Source organism: Camellia sinensis, chromosome 2, assembly GCF_055761805.1.
Source record: "Camellia sinensis isolate YWXY chromosome 2, ASM5576180v1, whole genome shotgun sequence".
Classification (NCBI taxonomy): domain Eukaryota; kingdom Viridiplantae; phylum Streptophyta; class Magnoliopsida; order Ericales; family Theaceae; genus Camellia; species Camellia sinensis.
In genome coordinates, this window is record NC_138962.1 from 94,006,286 (window position 1) to 94,026,524 (window position 20,239).

The 20,239-nt window shown below is 34.3% G+C and overlaps 1 protein-coding gene across 1 annotated transcript; it reads right to left on the minus strand.

Annotated features, from left to right (window-relative positions):
* Nucleotides 1-1,287: 1,287 nt before the first annotated feature.
* LOC114269336 (protein BONZAI 3) lies at nucleotides 1,288-19,778 on the minus strand. The gene is made up of 16 exons (XM_082915097.1): nucleotides 19,450-19,778; nucleotides 13,000-13,047; nucleotides 11,443-11,591; nucleotides 11,278-11,326; nucleotides 10,281-10,337; nucleotides 7,142-7,321; nucleotides 6,916-7,050; nucleotides 6,562-6,623; nucleotides 6,354-6,453; nucleotides 6,153-6,267; nucleotides 5,958-6,034; nucleotides 5,072-5,209; nucleotides 3,350-3,514; nucleotides 3,150-3,263; nucleotides 2,982-3,078; nucleotides 1,288-1,841 (listed from the first exon to the last, which is right to left on the minus strand). The coding sequence occupies exons 1-16, from the start codon at nucleotides 19,732-19,734 to the stop codon at nucleotides 1,708-1,710; spliced, it is 1,905 nt and encodes a 634-aa protein (XP_082771223.1). The 5' UTR covers nucleotides 19,735-19,778; the 3' UTR covers nucleotides 1,288-1,707.
* Nucleotides 19,779-20,239: the final 461 nt, after the last annotated feature.

Sequence of the window (20,239 nt, forward strand, 5' to 3'; positions counted from 1 at the left end):
TAGTGTGGATCATGTTTGGCAGCCACCAAATTGGGGATGGGTTAAGGTTAATTTTGATGGTAATGGTGGGGCACATAGGCTATCTAAATTTGCTGGTCACAGGTTTTGGTGTGTGCTTGGGATGCAATACCACCTGTGTGGCTGGTGGACGCTCTAGTGTTTGATGGGTGTCCTCCTGTTTAACTCTTTTGTTTGTTTGGCTTCTATAAATTAATAAAGTTCTCGGAAAAAAAAAGGAAAAAAAAAGGTATTCAAATCAAGGATATAGTTGAAGTACCAAACATGCTTTAAAAAAATAAAAATAAAAGCAAAAAATATATTTGGTACTTGAGCATGTTTTAAAATTTTATTTTGAAAATAGATGAAAAGAGGGCGACTGCAAGTGTTGCTAGAAAGAGATAATAGTTGAAGACAATTGCCACCATCAAGAGATGATTTCTCGTGTGAAATGGTGACTAGAGATGGCCCCATTGGGAGGTGCCGGTTGAAGATGGTTTCTAGATGTAATTTTCTATAGCTAAAGGTGGTGGTTTGTCGGTGCCACGGGTGATTCCTAACCATGGGAAATGGTGGACGAAAGTGATGTGCAACAATAGTGGTCAATGAGTGTCGCTGGCGATCGTTGCTAAAGGTGAGGTAGCCCAAGGTGGTTGATGGTTGTGGTGATGAACGGTGGATGATTTGCTGAAAAAGGTGGGAGAGAGAAAGGGAAAAGAATGAAAATTTACTCACATATGAAACCAACCTTCTCTTTTTTGGGTTAAAAAATTTTATTAACTATTATAAACTTTTCACATTTTTTTAAAATTGAAAATAGATACCAAACATTTATTGATTTTTTTATTTTTTTGTAAACATTAAACAAAGAACTATAAACATAAACGATAGTCCTAAGATTTTAGTTCCCTCAAGTTAGAGCTTTGTTCACCACCCTACCCTAACACACCATATAAAAAAGGACAAAAGAAAATATGATAATGGTCCTTATGCTATGTACGGTTTTAGAATCAACTGGAATGAAATCATCATATCATTATTATGTTATTCTCATATTTGATTCAATAAAAACTATAAAATATCAATGTTACAGTCCTAAGATTTTAGTTCCCCCAAGTTAGAGCTTTGTTCACCACCCAACCCTAACACACCATACAAAAAATTAAAAAGAAAAAGAAAAGATGACGACGGTCCTTATGCTATGTACGGTTTGTTAGAATCAACTGGAATGAAATCATCATTTCATTATAATGTTATTCTCATATTTGGTTCAATAAAAATTATAAAATATTTTGCAAATAGAAGCATTATTTATCATTGTAAAGGAATAATTATTGTTAAGGAATGACCATTCCATTTACATAGCTTGTCATACAACTTAAAATCCATGTAGAGCAAGACCAATTCTTGGCCAACATGAATATATGATATCCAATATACAGACCATTTTTAAAACCCCCATCTTGAGAACCTTAACAAGACCCACAACAATCTGAAAACCCTAAAATGAGTACAAACCACCATTTGCCTATCTTATACCATATGCTTAAAAGAATTCAAAACACTGCTTGCCAAGCCAAAAGAGTATTTTGTCCTTACTAAACATGTACAATTTTTTCTCTATTCTATTCTATTTATATACCATGTGTTCATAAGCATGACGAGAAAAAAAAAGATATTTACTCCTTATCCAAAGTTCTTTTAAGAGCTCTAGACAGGATGATCTTGAACAGGAGCTTGGGTGAGATTAACAATGTGCGGTTTGATGTCTTTACTCCGCATGTAAGTCAAGAACTGACCAGGTAGCTCTTCCAATAGACTCTGAACAATTGATATGTGTCCACCTGCAGAAACACAAAACAAAACTTACAAGATAAAGTGCTAATAGAAGCACAACTGGCAAAAGACCAGAAAAGAAATTCCTGGTGCATGGCGAAAACCTCCAAAATGAGAGAGAGAAGATGAAACAGGTTATATTATAGATGTTGGTATGGAAACCTAGAATCTTGTGAATTGCACCAAGGTCCCTTTTACGAACAGAAATGAAGCTGACTTCATCATCATCTGAGTTTCAAAACCCAGTTCAGGTTGTGAAACTTACATGTGACAGCATGGGAGCCAACAATAAAAACCTATCTATGCCTTCTTCTTCTCCTCCTTTTTACTCTATGTATCTCTCATATTTTTTTACAAGTAATTTATAAAATTAGCTTATATTTTAGTTTTTTGAAAAAATAGACACAATGCAGTATTTCTATATCTTAAATTACATTTATGGCCCGAAGTACCAACAAAAAAACCATACACCCAAAGTATTTTGCCCACCGGACATGTATTTTGCATATCCTGCACGCATCTAGCCGTACTGGTATGCTTACCCATACAAGGTAAGTACCTTAAACTTGTACGACAATATTTTAGAAGCACTTCATAAACAAAAATCTTGAGAGGGAATGAGAATCTCATTAATAGTAATATGATTGCTACTAATAAAAATCTTGTGTCATTGCATCAATGATATTCATTTGGTTTCATTAGGAATCCTCAATGAGAATAATAAAATTTTAAATATTGTGAGCCCAATTATTATTTTGTACTCTTAAATGGTCAAAATTCCTTTAGGTATGTGAGATTTCCCATAGGAAAGTGGGGGAATCAGATTCCTATTAAATTGGGGAGTGATACTTGTTGAAATTGATAATTAATAATCATTTTCCCATTTTGATGTGTTCCAAACACTAGAATCATGGGAATCTGGAATAATATTCCCATTCCCTCTCAACCTTCTTGTCATCCAAACCTATCCTAGAGGTGTTCTGAGCTTAACAAAAGAAAATAAATACCAGAAATACTAAACTCTCAAGAGCACTAAAAAGCCAATTGTGCTCGATTCCAGTATGTGTCCTGCCCAAATTTGGCCAAAACTCTAAACCAAAATATTCTACAGACTTTGAAATAGTAAATCAAATTAAGTAAGAACACACCATGTACATCACGCATTGGAACAAACTGTACAATGTCTCGTGTAGCTATCCTTCCTGTAGAACTCTCCAATCGATGTCCATTGTCAGCATCAAGGATCTGTCAAATAATGAGAAAATAGTCCAGGAGTATGTAATGCAAATAATTTGTTACAGAAAACAAGAATATACCTCCATTTGTTTGAAATCTGCACCACCCACTCCAACAATAAGAATGGATAGGGGTAGATCAGATGCCATCACCAAAGCATCTTTAGTTTCTTGGAGATCAGTAAGGACTCCATCCTGTAAAATTGTTTCAAAATCATTTTATTGCAAAAATAAAGAATAAGAAAAAAGGAAAAAACAGAAAATGAAAATTTATCATTCACCGTTATAATAAGCAAGACAAAATACTTGCTGCTGTCCTGGGAGAGCGAACGACCAGCTATTTCTGCAGCGGTGTTGATCACTTGACCGAATAAAGTGGGTCCAGCAAGTGCAACGTTCCTCAAAGCACTAGCATAAGCAGCCATGATGCCTTCTAGTCCTTCGACCTGTAAAAAGAAGATGGAATTGACCATCACCTCTGTATATATAACAAGCAAGCATCACAGATTTTTATGATTTCATTATGGACAATAGCATCATTATCCACATAAATCAATAGCTGGGAATTAAGATTACCTCCCCATGTGTGGGTCTGGTATTACAACATATGAAACATACAAGTCAAAGAAAAATGAAACAGCATGACAAATCTGCTCAACATAGCAATTCAAAAAGTGGTATCTTTTCCTTTAGTCTCTGGCAGCAGATAAAAATGCTAAAAGTTAAAGAAATTAAAATAACGACATTGATTTCATCCTATTATATTCAGAATGGACCTAGGATTCTAACAAAGGGGGCAAACATATAGACCAACAAAAAATTTAAAATGAAAATAACATAAGCTTCTCTGTTTTCTTTTTCTTTTCTTTTTTCCTTTTTTTTTTTTTTTTTCTTTGTATCTACATAGAGTTACAAAAGATAACAATTGTAAGACAATTTATATGCTAAAGTGAGACGATACTAAAGTGTGTTCAAAGCTCTTTTATGCCATTAAAAGCATATGTAATAGACAAGTTATATGCTAAAGCGAGACATACTGAATTGTGTTTGACATTCTTTCATGTCATTAAAAGCATGTATAATAGAATCGATATCAAAAACCTAACGTCTTTCTAAATGAATGTGGTCAAGTATATTGTTGATTTCACCACCACATTCTACACTTCTCTACATGTTAGGACTTGTAATAGACACTTGTTATGAGAAATTAATAGACACTTGTTATGAGAAATTAATTTCTTTTATTATATATTGTCCAAAATAATTTAACTTATAAAAATAAAATAACAAACACTAGAGGGGATGGCCTTTTTTATTATTTATTTATCTGATTCCCATATTTCTAAAGTCTATATAAATGGTTTGTGTTAAAGTATATTGACCAGCACAACAGGTCATAAATATTTCCAATTGAATACACCACATAAAATACAGGGACAAAAGTTGATGCCGTAACATTTTCACTTTAGAGCTGAATAATTGAGAACTATGTAAGACGCATGATAAGAACAAAAGAAATAATACTCCAGTCCACAATCTCTTTGGTAGGCTGGAAGGATCTACCTTAACATGAAATTAGAGAAGATATCAAAGAATCTTATTGACATCCGTGAAATCAGAGAAGATATCAAAAAACCTCATCAACAAACATGAAATTGATTGCCATAACTTTTCTTCTTACGATAAACATCATATTAATTGCTTCATATCTTCTTTGTTCTGGCTATTACTATTAACTTGAAATATTAAACAACATATTGACTTGTATACTTGTTGGCCTTCAAAAAACATCCCAATTCATTTATTCTTGAATCAATATCAGAGTTTCAAAAACATTGGTTCACTACACTTGGTTCTTTAGCATAAAAATTGGACTAGCAATAAATCAAAAACAGAACAAGGGGAATAAACATAGGAAGAGTTTCTGAAGATATAACATCTAGCAGTAATTAAAAGACAATGGCAGCACAATATCTCTTAATTCCTTGCGAAGAGAATTTTACCTCAAAGCCACTTGCACCTCCATTTAAGTTAAAACAATGAGATATAGAACCGTCATATGTTCTTCCACCAAAGCCCCAAGCAGGAAAGCGTCTATCAGAATCATAAAATTGTATAACCTCCCCAACCTCCATTATGGCCTATAAGGAGTTCAGTCAATACAATATACAACCAAGATGTATTTCTACTAAATTCAAAAACAAAATACTTTGGATGTTACAAGATTTATGTATTTATAATATTTGTAATGTCATTATATAATTTTCTATTAGATTGGGTTGTACCGTTGTATTTTCTTCTTCCCTCTCATATATTTGAGGCATCCCCTCTTTGTATATTATGCCAAAATAGTTACCCCGAAAAGTGATGTGGTCTAAATTCAATTTTTGTATAGTGGGATCCACACTTGAAATGAATCTCAACCACATAATGCGCTTCTTCTGGATAAATTTTATGGGTCCCTACCATTGCTGTATAATATAATGTGGGCACCTATATTCCACACAAGGGAATCCACTTGGAAGAAATGATCACTACTTATAGTGCCTTTCTTATTAGTAAGATAGGTTGCTTGAGCCAATCCTTAAATCATTGTAGGAAGGGGTATGGGAGTCAACCCCTTGACCAACCAATATGGGTTGGCACCCCGTCACCTCTCGCACCACAAGGTGTGGTGGTTATCCCCATTGGAAAAATTCAAGAGTCTATAAAATTCTATTGAATGCAACAGCCATAAAAATATCAGTTATGCAACTTATGCTAAAGATCACACTATAAGGTATCTCCGATCTGACTAAATTATCGTGTTTGGTTGGACTAATTATGCCAATTACATGAAGAAAAAACTATATCCCAGATTTGAGAACATCCATGGTCACACGACCTTACCTGCTGGTAAGCATTCAACCGCCCAGTAGGATCAATGTAGTGCAAGGAATCTGGATTTCGAGGATTTCCGTTTGAAGCTGGAAAAAATATAAACTTCAGTGTATGAAACAAGCAACTTGCAGTACAAAGTAATTATTTTCTTCTTCTTTTTCGGGCTCCATAAAGTAGTTTTCTAGAATGTTGAAAGTTGATTACCAGTAAAATCAACAGCTACCATGAAGTTCAGCTCAAATCCACTAGAAATATAATCAAGAAAACTGTACAGTTTCTTCTCACAAAAGCCATCAACAAACAGTTGGCCCTTTAGAACCTATAGATAGACAAATAGAAGGGCTTTTAGGCATCAGGTACATGTAATGTGTAGCTAAAAACTATTTCCAAGTAAGAAACAAATACCTTGTCATGAGCACGGTTACGAGAAGGCGGAAAAATAAAATTTGCACCAATTTTTTCATTTTGAAGTTTTTCTAGATCCACCACCGATTTCTGAAGTTTACTGTTAACAACAAACTGCAGATTTAGTATTTATGACCCAACCAGAATAACTAAATGAAAATATATAAAACAAGAAACTTAATCGGAAAGAGAGGATGGGAATAGTTACCCGATAAGTACATGATTGCCATCGCTATTGAAATCAAAACACTCAATAACTAATGGGTTATCCTGCACCAAGTGAATTGTTACCAATCAACATGTAGAAAAGAAAAATTAATAACCTGCATTTGTATCATCATAGCATATTGGTTAATATAAGTGGATTCTGAACACGGTTTTCTTTTTGGTTAGAATGATCTCTAGTGGGCATTTCATTTCCAAGTCAATAATGCAAAATCCCAATAGTCGTTCCATTCAGGCAGTTCTTAAGTTCCTTACTGGTACAAAGACACAAGAAAACCACAGATATCAAACCTAAAACAAGGTCTAGCCACTGATCAGAAAAGGCTCACAAGCTTACCTTGCTTCCAAATTGCTGCATAGTCAGAGATACGGGCTTCCAAATTGGATTCAAGTTGTTGTTGACAACTTCTGTTTTGCAAATCGGAACAGAACCTCCACTCTCAACAATCCTAGATATTCTTAAGAAAGGATCCTGAAAGGAGTAAAAGGAAAGAAACAAATAAGAGCCAAAAAACCAAAGAGTAAAAATAGAACTCATAAGCACAGCTGCTTCATATACATACACTTTTGGAAAATAGGTCCTTGTTGTCCAAGTGCGAACAGCGAAATGTTATCTCAACAGCATTCCTTGAAGCAACAGTTTCCTCAGCATGGACAGTAAGTGTCCCCAAGTTTTTCAGACCTCTTTGCCCATTTTTATTGTGAAGATTTAGGGTCAAACTTTGACTTTGTTTAGTCACTATCTGCCATGAGTTAATAGAGGGGAATTCAGACATATACTGGTGTAAGCCCAGGAATGTGACAATCTCAATTTGTTTAAAAGAAAAGAAAAGAGGGAAGTAAAATTTATTAGCCTCCCGTATATGAAATTTGCAAGAATTTTTCGGATAGAATAATCACAAGGAAATGCCTCTTTTTGAAAATAAACAAAATGCATATATATTTAATTATAGACGCACCATATTTTGATCACAAACACCTAGTCTTAGAATCTACTGCACAATTTGGAAGGACGTGCATGCCTTTCCAATTTATGGGAGGTAACAAGCCTGTCCTCCAGAAAAAAATCCACGTCCAAATGCTTTGAAATGTGGCTCCCCATACCTCCCCAATTAGAGTTTGCTCATGTTTTTTATATGAGGCTGATTCATAACTTTGACCAATATTGTACCCATACTTAATGCATGAAATGATGGACCTAAAATGTGGCAGGACACATGCATTGTTAGAGACACTACCAACCACACTGACAAATAGGGATGGCAATTTGAAACCGACCCGACGGGAATCCCCGATCCCGACCCTGATTTGAGCGGTTTTTCCCCGAAAAATACCACCGACGGGGAGAAGACGGTATTTGAAAATCAATCCCCGATCTGTTTCGGACCAGGGACGGTGATCAGTGTTTAAGCCCCGGCCCGGCCCCATCCCCGAATTTCCCCAAAGTGAAATTACTTTTATACCCCTTATATATATATAATAATAATAAACCAAACCGTATATTATATTTATAATAAACCAAACCAGTGTATTAGATTTATATATCACTTACTGTGTTGCTCTTACACTCACTCTCTAACTCAGATCTATCTCTCTCTCTCTCACTCTCATCTCAACTCTCTCTCTCACTCTCTCGTTCTTCTCTCTGTTAACTCTCTCTCTCGCAGGCGACATCACCACCACCGCTGGCCCTGACCCCTCCTCTCTCTCACCGACGGCGACATCACCACCACCGCCGCACAAGGTCTGTCTCTCTGTCACCACCACCGAACCCACCGCCACCGCCAACCACTCTCGATCTCGATCTCCGTCACCACCACCGAACCCACCGACGGCGTCGCTCAGATCTATGCCAGACGATGGATATGTCTCTGTTAGATCTGTGTGTGTGTGTGTGTGTGCACGCGTGATCTAATCTGTGATTAAATTTTTTTTTTTTTTTAAATTTAAATCTGTATTTGTTGATGATGATAAAACATAGTGATATATATATTGATTTGTTGTTCTTGTGTTGAAGCTCGGGGATTTTTTGGGGTCGGGGAAACCCGATCCCCGTTAGGGGATGGGGATGGGGAGGTGATGGGTTCCCCCGCTGGGGATCAGGGACGGGGACGGGGATTTTTCAGCCATCGGGGATCGGGGATGGTGAGTGTAGTCCCCGGCCCCGCCCCGCCCCGCCCCGTTGCCATTCCTACAATACACATACCTTCATAGCTTCCTACACCATAAAAAGGAATCTCCGGCCAAACAGTTTGGTAGCAGTATGGTTCCTTGGTAAACATCTATTAGAGGTGTGTATATGAGAGTCATTTGCTAGTACATTTTTAAAAATAGTTGGTAGTTTGAAAAGTCAGGTAAGAAAATTCATGACCATGCTCTGTTATGCCGACATTGACACTCTAAAACAAATCAAAGGATTCAGGCAAGCGGCAATATTATCTGGGGTGCTTTCCTAATGATAATGCTTATCAAGTGAATATTTCGTTAAAATTGGGGTAAGGCAGCCTATTGTTGTTATTGAAACTGAGCATTTTGGTGAACTATACCACAAAATAAGGCAGCAAACTGTAGTTTGTGCAAAGACAAATTTTCAAATAGAATAGTAAGCACTCTACTGAAGAAGCATGGACACGGACATGAGACACAACACAGACATGCCAACACATTAATCTTCAAAAAATACAAGACACGACACATGGGAACACACAAAATATGTAGTTTGATAAATTAATTATATATCATATATATGAAAATATCATTTAAAGATAATTTTTTTAAAAAGGGCAACATAACACTAATTCCTACAAATCTAAATTGTTTTCTTTTATCATTGTATCCTAAGTTTTTTTGTTCAAGTTTACAATGTTTCATGCATATCTAAGTAAAGGATATGTATGTGTGAAGTATCCAAAGCATGTTCGGCCTAAAAAATTTAAAATTTCATTTACATCCAAATCCTATTATATTTCAATTTTTTTTTAGAACTCCACATACTTCAGACAATTGAAGTCATGTGTTATTAACACACATGAAACACTTGACAAATTAAAGAAAATAAAATGAAAGTCAACTATTAAAATCAAAATAATATGGATGTATACTTACCTATCTCTCCTCCTTTGGCCTTTTTAAATTTAGGACTATGAGATGCTTAAAGCTTCCAATTTGTTTGGGAATTAAACTAATTAAGAAAAAAATCAACTTTTTGCTCACACTTCTTTTCAAACAGAAAAATTGTGAAAATGATTTCTTACTTCTAATAAATATAAAAATATTTATAATGTTAAAAAAATAAATTGTAATTATTTTCATGTATATATAAATCTCTACTTATTTTGTTTCCATGTTCCTGCCACAAGTGGTGTTTTAAATTTTTTTGAAATTTGTTGGGTGTTCCTATCGAATCACATCCGTGCCTCGTGTTTGTATCCATACAATTTTAAGAATAGAAACTTCTGTCAATACATGTATGCCAAGAATATTTTCTGCATTTTCATGGGCATGTAATGCTACTTCTTTGCCACTTTCGGTTGAACATCATGGAAGTAACCAAACATGTTGCAAAAATTGGACCCAACATTGAATTACATAGCTCTACCCATAAACAGGAAACTAACGGAATATATGTGGAGTTAATATGGTCACAAAAGCACATGAACACAATAATTATTAAGTGAATCCCTTAGATCAAAGGCAACTTACCTCAGATATAGCACAACTGGCTTCACCAAGAAATTCTTGATCTTTCAACTTCAGTGTCTGCAGGATACCAAAATATGAAACTTCATCATCTGCAATTTTTTCCCATCTCTTATGATGAAAAGCTGCTAACAATTTGTTAATCTAGAGAGAAGTTGCTACTCATTGGGCACAACTCATTATACTCATAAGCATGTGAACTTAATTTATCCTCAAATTTCAGAGTTGACCCCTTCATTATACAAGATGAATCTCTTGAGTTACGAGAATTAATAATAGTAGCATTCCTAAATAAGCTTAAGAATCAAAATGAAAAGCAGAAAAAATACAAAGAAAAAAAAAGCTCTCTCTTGCTTTCTTGTTGTGTGAATATATTTATGTTAGAGAAAAGCAACTCTAAAATTTCATATATGCTAATAAGAATGGTTCTTTGGAGAGAGAGAGAGAGAGAGAGAGAGTAAAACAAAATTGGAAAGAGTGTCAAAACAATGATAAAATTTCACTGACATTATTCAATTATTAAATAAGTAATAGTTTGGCTCTAGCTAAAATTTAACATCACCAAACTAGTAAAGAATATAATCACTAATCCACCTTTGGAACCTAAGAAGCATGGACACGGGACATACTGATTGTGAAAAAATTAGGATATGGACACATCGATGATACAGAAAATATATATATTATACATTTTTATTGCCTTTGTATATGGATATATATTTAGCGCACAAATAAAAAGCGTCCATTTATGTATGAGTGTATTATTATTATTTTTTCACCTTTTCCCTCTTTGTTTCCATATATTATACTTTGCTCCCAAATTAGCATTCTAAAATTATTTTTAAAAAAAACCCACAAAACTGTCCTGAGTGTCCAAACAGAGGACACGGATAACCTAGGGCATCACATAGTCAAACCTTGAGGCATTAGCAAAATGGAGAACAAATCTCAGCTACACCCGGTGAAGCTAATTGAATTTCAAGCAAAAACCATAACATACCTTCACATGCAAATTGTGGTATCTTGTATCAACATCATACACATGAAAGCTGAAAAAACAAAATGTGTAGACATTTGAGATAAATTGTTAATGCTTATAAACAAAAATAACTATTAAATGCAATGAGCAAGATAAATCGGATGATCCCAAGTACAAAAAGCTTACACCAACTGCTGAACAATCTCAAACTGATAAGCAACATTAATTTTCTCAATCCATGCAGGTTCCAAAGAGTTCATTATCACTTCGGTGCGACCAAGTTCCTCAAGCGCTCCATCTCTTTTCTTTATATAAACTACTGCAATAGGATCACTCTGCATTGAACAAGATAATACTTCAGTTTAAACCATCTTAGGATAAGGGCTGGCATAACACCTTAGTACATATCAATGAGTACATTACTGAGTAAGTAACTATGCGCTGTCTCTTGCACACTTGAGTCATTTGCTGTTAAATCTGGTAAGTACTTAATAATAAATGGCTTAGCTGTAAATTGAACTCAAAATTTTTACGGTCCAAGCCCCACTTCCCAATATTTCTTGAGAGGCAAGAGAGGCTACTCAAATATGCAGTGCGCACCCTCCGTATACATAGGGAAACATCTCCAGAGATGTTAGAACCTAAAGGACTATATTCAATCTAACATACTTATCTCCTTACATGAGCTAAAGGCATGCTATCATCTCATTATTTCCTTTACATGTAGAATTGTCAACATAGCTATGTCATGCCAAAGATGTTAAATTGAGGTTAGCATTACTTCTAAAAATTTGAACCATATATTTGGATATATTGTTTCAAACTTATTGCATATGTTCAGATTTTGGTATTGAAATTCATGCATTGAGATAAAGAGTGAATTTGAGAAGATAAACATAATTATACGGTGACATTATGACAGATGGTTGTGAGGAAACTAGAGAAAGAGCCAACAGTTAGTAAAGTAGATATAGTTAAGAGTGAATTGGCTTAAAGTTGGGACAAGAAGATAATGGCTTCTAGGGTTTCAATTACAGCTTTATATCAGTCACAGGGACGAGAAAGACACAATGCGCAAGGTGAAAGCTGCTCTTTATTGATTCCCCAAAAGGAGAATAACAAGAATGGGTCATACATTCTTCTAAACTGTATTCATATCAAAATAAACAGCCTGGTGTTGCTTAATAAGCAAAAGAAACTAGCATCCCTACTTAATTGGCTTACGTGGTATCATTACCAAACCAAACTAGGTTGCATCCCAAACAGGTGCCATTCCACTCTATCAAAGATTATACACTCAATTAAATTAAATAATCCATATCATTTTTACTACCACATCCCGTGAGCTTCCCGACTAACAACTAGGTGACGTAGAAAACATCAATCTTCAAAAACGAGATTCAACTATTAGAAGCTCTTGTCTAGGTTTCTTTTGAACAATCTTTTAGTACCTTTCACATTTGACTCCTAATATTAGCTTCTCAAAGGTCAATATACTGAGAATCACACAAAAACCAAAACAGCAGAAGTTATAAATAATAGCTGAGCTTATCCTTAGCATCATGATAAGGACAGCCACGAACATGATGACAATCTTGTACAAAAAGTGATGAATCCATGATGAGATGGCAATAAAAAAATTAACCATACCAAAAACAACTGTATCCACAAAAATAATTCAACAGAATCATTGCACAAAGAAGATACAGTTCTCATATGGTTTTAGTAGTAAGAAAAGCTTACCTTGGAAACAATGTCACGATCAAGTAATTTGGAAGCGGATAGAGATAACTGCGGTTCAAAATTGAGATACATTATCACATCATGAACAATAAAATTGCATGGACAGATTCTACAAAAGAGAGAGCCACAAGTTCCTTAGAAAAATCAACTATGTGTAACACCCTAGTTGTTAACATTTCCTTTACATCTCCATATTTCTTATTTTCATTACTAGTTTATTACATTTAGAGTTATGCCTTCTTGTTTGCTATAAGAATCTTGGATGGCATGCTATATTGTTTGTTTTGAGAAGTAAGACTCAATATGTTATCTTTATTGTTTAGGGTTCTCTACATGTTCACTTGATATGAAATGAATTAGAACTTAGAGACAATAACTAGGGAGACACTCTTTTATACATAACGTGAGTCTGCATGCTTTTATTCCCTTAATTAAGATGCGTAAACGCCTTGGTCTAATGTTGCTAGATTCTATTCATTGTATAAAACTTAGATTACTGATAACAAAACATGATTAGTGGACTTAATTGGAATTCGTTAACCTTGAGCATAATTAACAAGGCTAAACATGCTTAGTTGACTTGATCTCAATTAATAAGTGTTAACCATGATTAATAAAGATAAAATAGTGACTAAGAAGTTGGAAGATAAAGCACACACCGCACTTCCTACTAGGAGGCATGACTCAAGAGGGAGTGAGAGACACTTGTCTCTCTAAAAATTTCAAAAATTATAAAATTAAACTAGAAATTATAAAAACAGAGGGAGAGAGAGAAGAGAGGACCTGTGCAGAATTTTGTAGTGTTTAGTTAAAGAGAAAGTGAAGTAAAATGGAAGAAAGAGTCCAGGTTTCTAAAACAAACTTAAAACTCCGAAATTATAAAAGCAGAGGGAGAGAGAGAGAGGAGAGGAACTTGTGCAGAATTTTGTAGTGTTTAGTTAAAGAGAAAGTGAAGTAAAATGGAAGAAACAGTACAGCTCAAGGTTTCTACAACAAACTTAAAAATTAAGGTAAAATTCATTAATTGTAATCTAATCTCTTCTGTAATCTCAAAATAACATGATTAAAGTGAATTCAAATTGATTAATTGAAGGCTATAAGCACAGGTACAAGAACTGGTATTGGTACAATATGAGTGCGTCAATACAATAAAACTTAAAAAAAGTAGGGTACGCGTACAGGTAGATACGTTTGTAACAAATATGTATTTTTAATTTGGAATAATGCAAAAAATAGTTACATGATTTAATTTGTTAAAATCCAACCTACAATTCACATTTAATGCCAAAAGTAAAAGTATAAACTAAAAATGTCATTATATTAAATAATTTACAAACCATAGCTCAATTTTAAGACCATGCTAAGCATAAAAATAAAAATAAAAATAAAAAAGAAGTCCAATAAATTTAACTTTATCTTTATATTAGAAGAAAATATTGTTTAAATTGACGTATGGGTACGGCTTAGGTATATATAAAGTAGGGTTGCAAATGAACCGAACTATTCATGAACAAGCTCGAGCTCGGCTCGTTAAGACTCGTTTAAGCTCGGTTCACTTACTAAATAAACGAGCTCGAGCTTAAATTTTAAGCTCGTTTAACAAACGAGCCGAGCCCGAGTTCAATAATACTCGGCTCGATAGGTTCGCGAGCTCAAATATATATATATATATGTAATTGTATTATATATTATATATATATATATGATTATATATATAATATATACGTAAATATAATTAACAAAATATTTTACTTTTCAAATTTTTTTTCTATTATATATGTGTAAATTTAATTAATAAAATTTAAACTAAACAAGTTTATTTTCTATAATATATATGCGTACACACACACACATATATATATATATAACAATTTTGGAATTATTTGCTTTACTTAAGTGGAGAAACAATGGCCATGTGGGGGAGTTTTATAAGCACTCATTCTTGACCACACTCCTGTCTTGGACCGATGTGGGACTCTCGTGCAAGTCCTCTCAACAACAAAACGACGTCATTTTAGTGTATCAAATGTCAAGCAATTTTTGTCCCACATCGTCTCTATTTATGTGTAGTGTAGTAGGCTTGATGTCTTCCATTAGTTTGACTTGGCTAACGAGCCACAACGAGCCGAGCTTGAGTTAGACAAATTTTGTGCGAGCCGAGCTCGAGCCGATATACTTGGGCTCATTTCGAGCTCGAGCCGAGCTCGAACATCTTCGAAATAAATTGAGCCGAGCTCGAACATTGATAAACTCGACTCGGCTCGGCTCGGCTTGATTACACCCCTAATACTAAGTATGTCTCAGTATGCCAAAAATTAAGAAAAAAAAAAAGTTGGATATGTCTTTCGTGTATTTAGTACGTATGCAGAAGTACCATACGAAGTACCAGTACCCGATATGTACCCAGTACTGGTAAGGCATGTTTGTCAAAGTACCCATGCTCCATATATTGAAGGAATTAGGGTTGGACACCATGTCTGAATTGGATTTACCCTTTTTTGTTGGGAGAAATCCTTAATTCTAAGAGATTTAATAAGAATAATGAGGCCCTCCTCTCTTTATGACTTTTAGGTATTGTATTTCATGTTCTTAGATACCTTAGAGGATCCTAGAATGAGTTTTTAGACTTTTGACGATGGCCTATAGTAGCCAGTTGTTCAAGAATGACCAAAATCCCCAACAGCACCTTGTCTTCTTTTGACGATATCACTTTCTATTAGAATTTCAATATGAGACCATCACCATTGGAATCTAGACTTCCAGGCCTCAATTTAGATGCAAGTTTTTTCCAATTTTAAAGAAGGAGATACGCCCATTTGAAATTAATCCACCAAGTTTGCTAGCTCATATGAGTTGGCCACTCAAGCAAGACTCTGGAAACCAATATTTTTATTGTTTTCCCTCTTTGATCTTATATTTAGCCCTAAAACATAATGTAAGACTTTTAAAACTCTAAACACGATTTTTGGACCTTGAATTATCTTAGATGACTTAATTTTGGGGGTAGGGTTCTTCAACAAAGTGAATTGCCCTGATTTTGTTATGTTTGAATCATGTACCGATATGCATTGTACTTATGCTTATGTAGGTTAATTATCTTGTGGACTAACATACTTCTGTAGGGTTAAGGTGAGTGATGTGAAATTTTTTATCACTCAAGAATATCATATGTCTGCTATGTTCAATGTATAAAGATGACATCCATGGTTTTGATCCAAGATACTATTAGGGCCGTAAAATATACTAATAGTTTTGTCATTGAGAGGTCTTACCACATTGTGGCTTTGACATATAGCTAGAGTTGACCCAGTTATGTTTAGTACCCTCTAGATGGACATTGTCACAATGATTGAAATGCAAAGTATATAATATGTTGTAGTTCAAATGTTAGTTAAGCTTTTGTAAACTTTTGTTTAGGTATTATAAATTGTTTAGAGATATCCTTGTTTGTTCTAAAATGGCTTTTGATATATCTCTTTGTTCATTGGATTTTTGGCTCATCCCTCTTCCCTATATATGTAGGTGATGACGGTACTTGAAGACCATGTGATTCAAGCTTCATGTATATGTGCATATCCCCTAGAGAAGGAAGAGCTTTGACATTTTGAGGTCATTGTATATTTCCAGCTTGATACTTCAATTTGTACTTTCTCTTATGTTGTCAATTGCGGTCCCATGTAAATGAGCCTAAGTTGGTAGTATAAGATTCCATTTCTTCAATTTGTGCACTTGTTCTAAATGGATATATGTAAGCTTCTGCTATCCAATCAGGATATACTCCAAATTAATAGTACCATATGTTTTGTTTGATTAAGCCTTTGTTAGTCTATGACTACTAGCCAGTCATTACCCTATTCTAGCTTGGGGTGGTTTGGGGTCCTGACATATCTTATCCCAAAAGAAAAATGAAAAATGAAAGAAAGAAAGAACCCTACGATAATATAGTTTAGTTCAATGTATTTTCTTTCCAGTGGTGTATTATTGTTGCTCGGGAGGCGTTGGTGAAAGCATGAGGCACACATAAGCGCGAAGGCCTCGTGGAGCCCAAACACAAAGTGCAACCGAAAGTGCGGCTTGATTGAACTAAAAGACACGTTTTTAAAAAAAATAATATAATGGTTAGTCCTATACATTTCTAGAGAGGTTGTTGGTGCAAATTTTACAGACTTGTTCAATTTCTTAAAATTTTATGAAGTAAACTTAAAAACCATTATTAATGAATAATATGACAATTAACTGACCAACTAATCATATCATTTAGACCTAGCTTTTATATAATTTGTGTTTTAAAAAGTATTCACAGCCATGATATTTGATAGCCATGGTCAAAATGAAATACATGATTGAATCACAATATGCCCAAAAGGCAAAGACAACAAAGCAGAAGAATGGTAAGTGGCAGTTTCTATGCCTACCATAAGCAAATGCAATCCTACAGTTTATAATTATCATCCTCAACATTGTCATCACAAAATTTGTAACCCTCGCCATCTTTCTCATCTAAATAAGGTCTCCCACAGTAGCAGTATGTTGTGAACTAGAAGTAATTTCCCTTCAAATTCTTTTTCTCCTTTTAGAACTTATTCACTTATGGCATGTTTGATTAGAAGGATTAAAGCATAGGATTAGGATTATTAATCCGTGGGCCCAATCATGCTATGTTTGTTTTGACATTTTGGTTTAGGACTATTAATCCAATGGATAATTAATCCAACAAATTTGTAGGATTATTAGTAATGGGGTAGGGGTGGGATAGTTAATACCACACTAATTTGATAGGATTATTAATACCTCACTATTAGTATTGTGAATCAAACATGACCTTATAGTCTGCGTTGTCTTGTACTGTACATAGTGTATCATATCATAATATCGGTGTATTTGAATAACAAATTAAGGACCCATTCAGTACTATTATGATCTAAAGGTTAAAACTAAAAAATTATATTTTTAAACCAACAATTAAGAATTATGATATTCACACTCCAATTTTAGCCTTTCATACTCCCCCTGTGAGAGGCTAAAAGACAAAATATTGTGAGTGGTTTAAAGTGGAATATGAATATCATTGTTCAAAATCAAAAAGCAACCTTTAAAATCCAATAGCAATTATTCTCGTGGTCAAAGTCAATGGTAGAACAAAAATGCTACGAACATGGAACCAACAACACCACTGAAAAAATATGCCAAGGGGGTTCGTACCTATAGATTTGAATCATTTTATGCTTGTTCGAAAGTTAGCTTTATAGTCTGTTTATATCCGTAACATTTTTTGCGGTAGAATACAAGAACCTATCTAATTTATTATGCCAATTAGACCTTAGGGCCAGGTCCAAATATATCACAAGTAGCAAAAATTAAGGAATATTATGTAGTGGGACCAATATCATTGTCAAAGTTTCAAGATGTACCTTTTTTTATCTCAGGCTTGCTACAACTCAAAAGAATCTAAAAATCATTAGAAGATTCACTCATTCCTATGACAAACTTTTAAGTCTGGAACCAGCAACTTTGTCTTATTGTTAGAAGTCAACTATGTCAATAACATAGAGAATCTTGCTTGGTTTTCATTCAGGGGAGCACTGCCACCTTTTATAAATTGTATTGGGTTAGATCAGCAGATCAATGGCAATGCAGTCAACCTATCTAAGCAAACAGATAGAAATCCCTACTACAGTGTTTCCATAACATTGTCTGTCAACATCGCTGCATTGGATTCATCTGATTCACTTGGCTTATACCTCTTTTTGCTTTTCTCTTTCTTTTCTGTTTTAACAAATGAGAATAATATTGCTGTCCAACTCTAACTAGGAAAGGTGGTTAACTTTATCGTATTGTGCAGTTCAACAAACTGTTCCTTTATTGTCCATTATGTATCAGTTTCCAGTGGATCAGAACTCTCAAATTCTAACTAGGAAAGGTGGTTAACTAGGAAAGGTGGTTAACTTTTTTGTAATTATTTTAAATGCATACCATTTTTTGCAATTCTCCCTTTTCTTGTCTTTTGAAATTGTATTTTAGGTTCGAATTTTATTCGCAATCTTGTTGGTAAAAAAAAATAATAATAAATAATAATAATAATAATAATAATAAATAAATAAATAAATAAAATTACATAGGACTAAGTTAAGTCAAAAGTGGGTTAGATGGAAGAAAAAACAGAGAAAATTGCGCAAAAATTAGACAACCTGTGACATCTACTCGCTACAGTTGATATGCAATTGTTAAAAAATTGTGGAGAATTTAACATCCATCCAAGGTAGAAATTTTGATCTCTTTGCCATGGGATCAGGCGAACGAAAAGAGGATAAACATTGACCAAGTGTGGTGATGAAAGTGGACACAACACAAGGGAGGGTTACAATGACAATTAGGGTTTTGTGTGATTGGTAAGGGGTCATTGTTTGTGTGGTGGTTGTTAATTGCAGAGAAAAGAGAAGCAAAATATACCTCAATTTGCGTGAAAAGAGCGTTAAGACCTTTGGTTCTTAAGAAAAAGTCGACAGCATCGTTGTGTGCGGCTCCACCAGTAGTAGTACTAACACCGCCACTGTTCATTGTCTGTTGTTGGGCCCCTCCAACTGCCATTTGCCCTCCCTTCACATCCGAAAAGCAAGCCCCCATTCCTCTCTCTCTCTCTCTCTCTCTCTCTCTCTCTCTAAAATTCTGAAACTCCGTAATATTCACCTTTGACACAGAGGTGGTGTTGGTTTGTGTTTCTATCGAATCCCGCATCCCGACCCATCTATATATAGAGATATAGCAGGTGCTCTGTGTTTTATTCTGATTTTTGTCTTATTTTAAGACGTAAATGAAAAGTCAGTTTTTTTTTTTTAAAAAATATATATAAAAAAATAAAAAGATAATATAATCTAAAAAAATTAAAAAATCAATAAATTGACTATTGCTAATTTAATTTTATATTATGATTTCGTTTGGGAACTTAACTATTTTAAGCCTCATTTGAGATAAAAGTTGGACTAAAATAATCATATAAAATAAAATAGGTTATTTTAGTCAAATAGGACAAAATGTCATATCTCCATAATCATTTTATTTTTTCTCTCACAAAAATCAAAAAAAACTAAAAAACTTATTCCAAACGAAAATTTTTAGTCCCATGCTAAAAAATTCAAAATGCCAACCCACATTTCAAACTAACCCTTAGTAGGTTAAAATATTTGTATTTGAGAAGATAGTTGAATTTTTTTTATAATTGAATATGATGTTTATGAGAGAA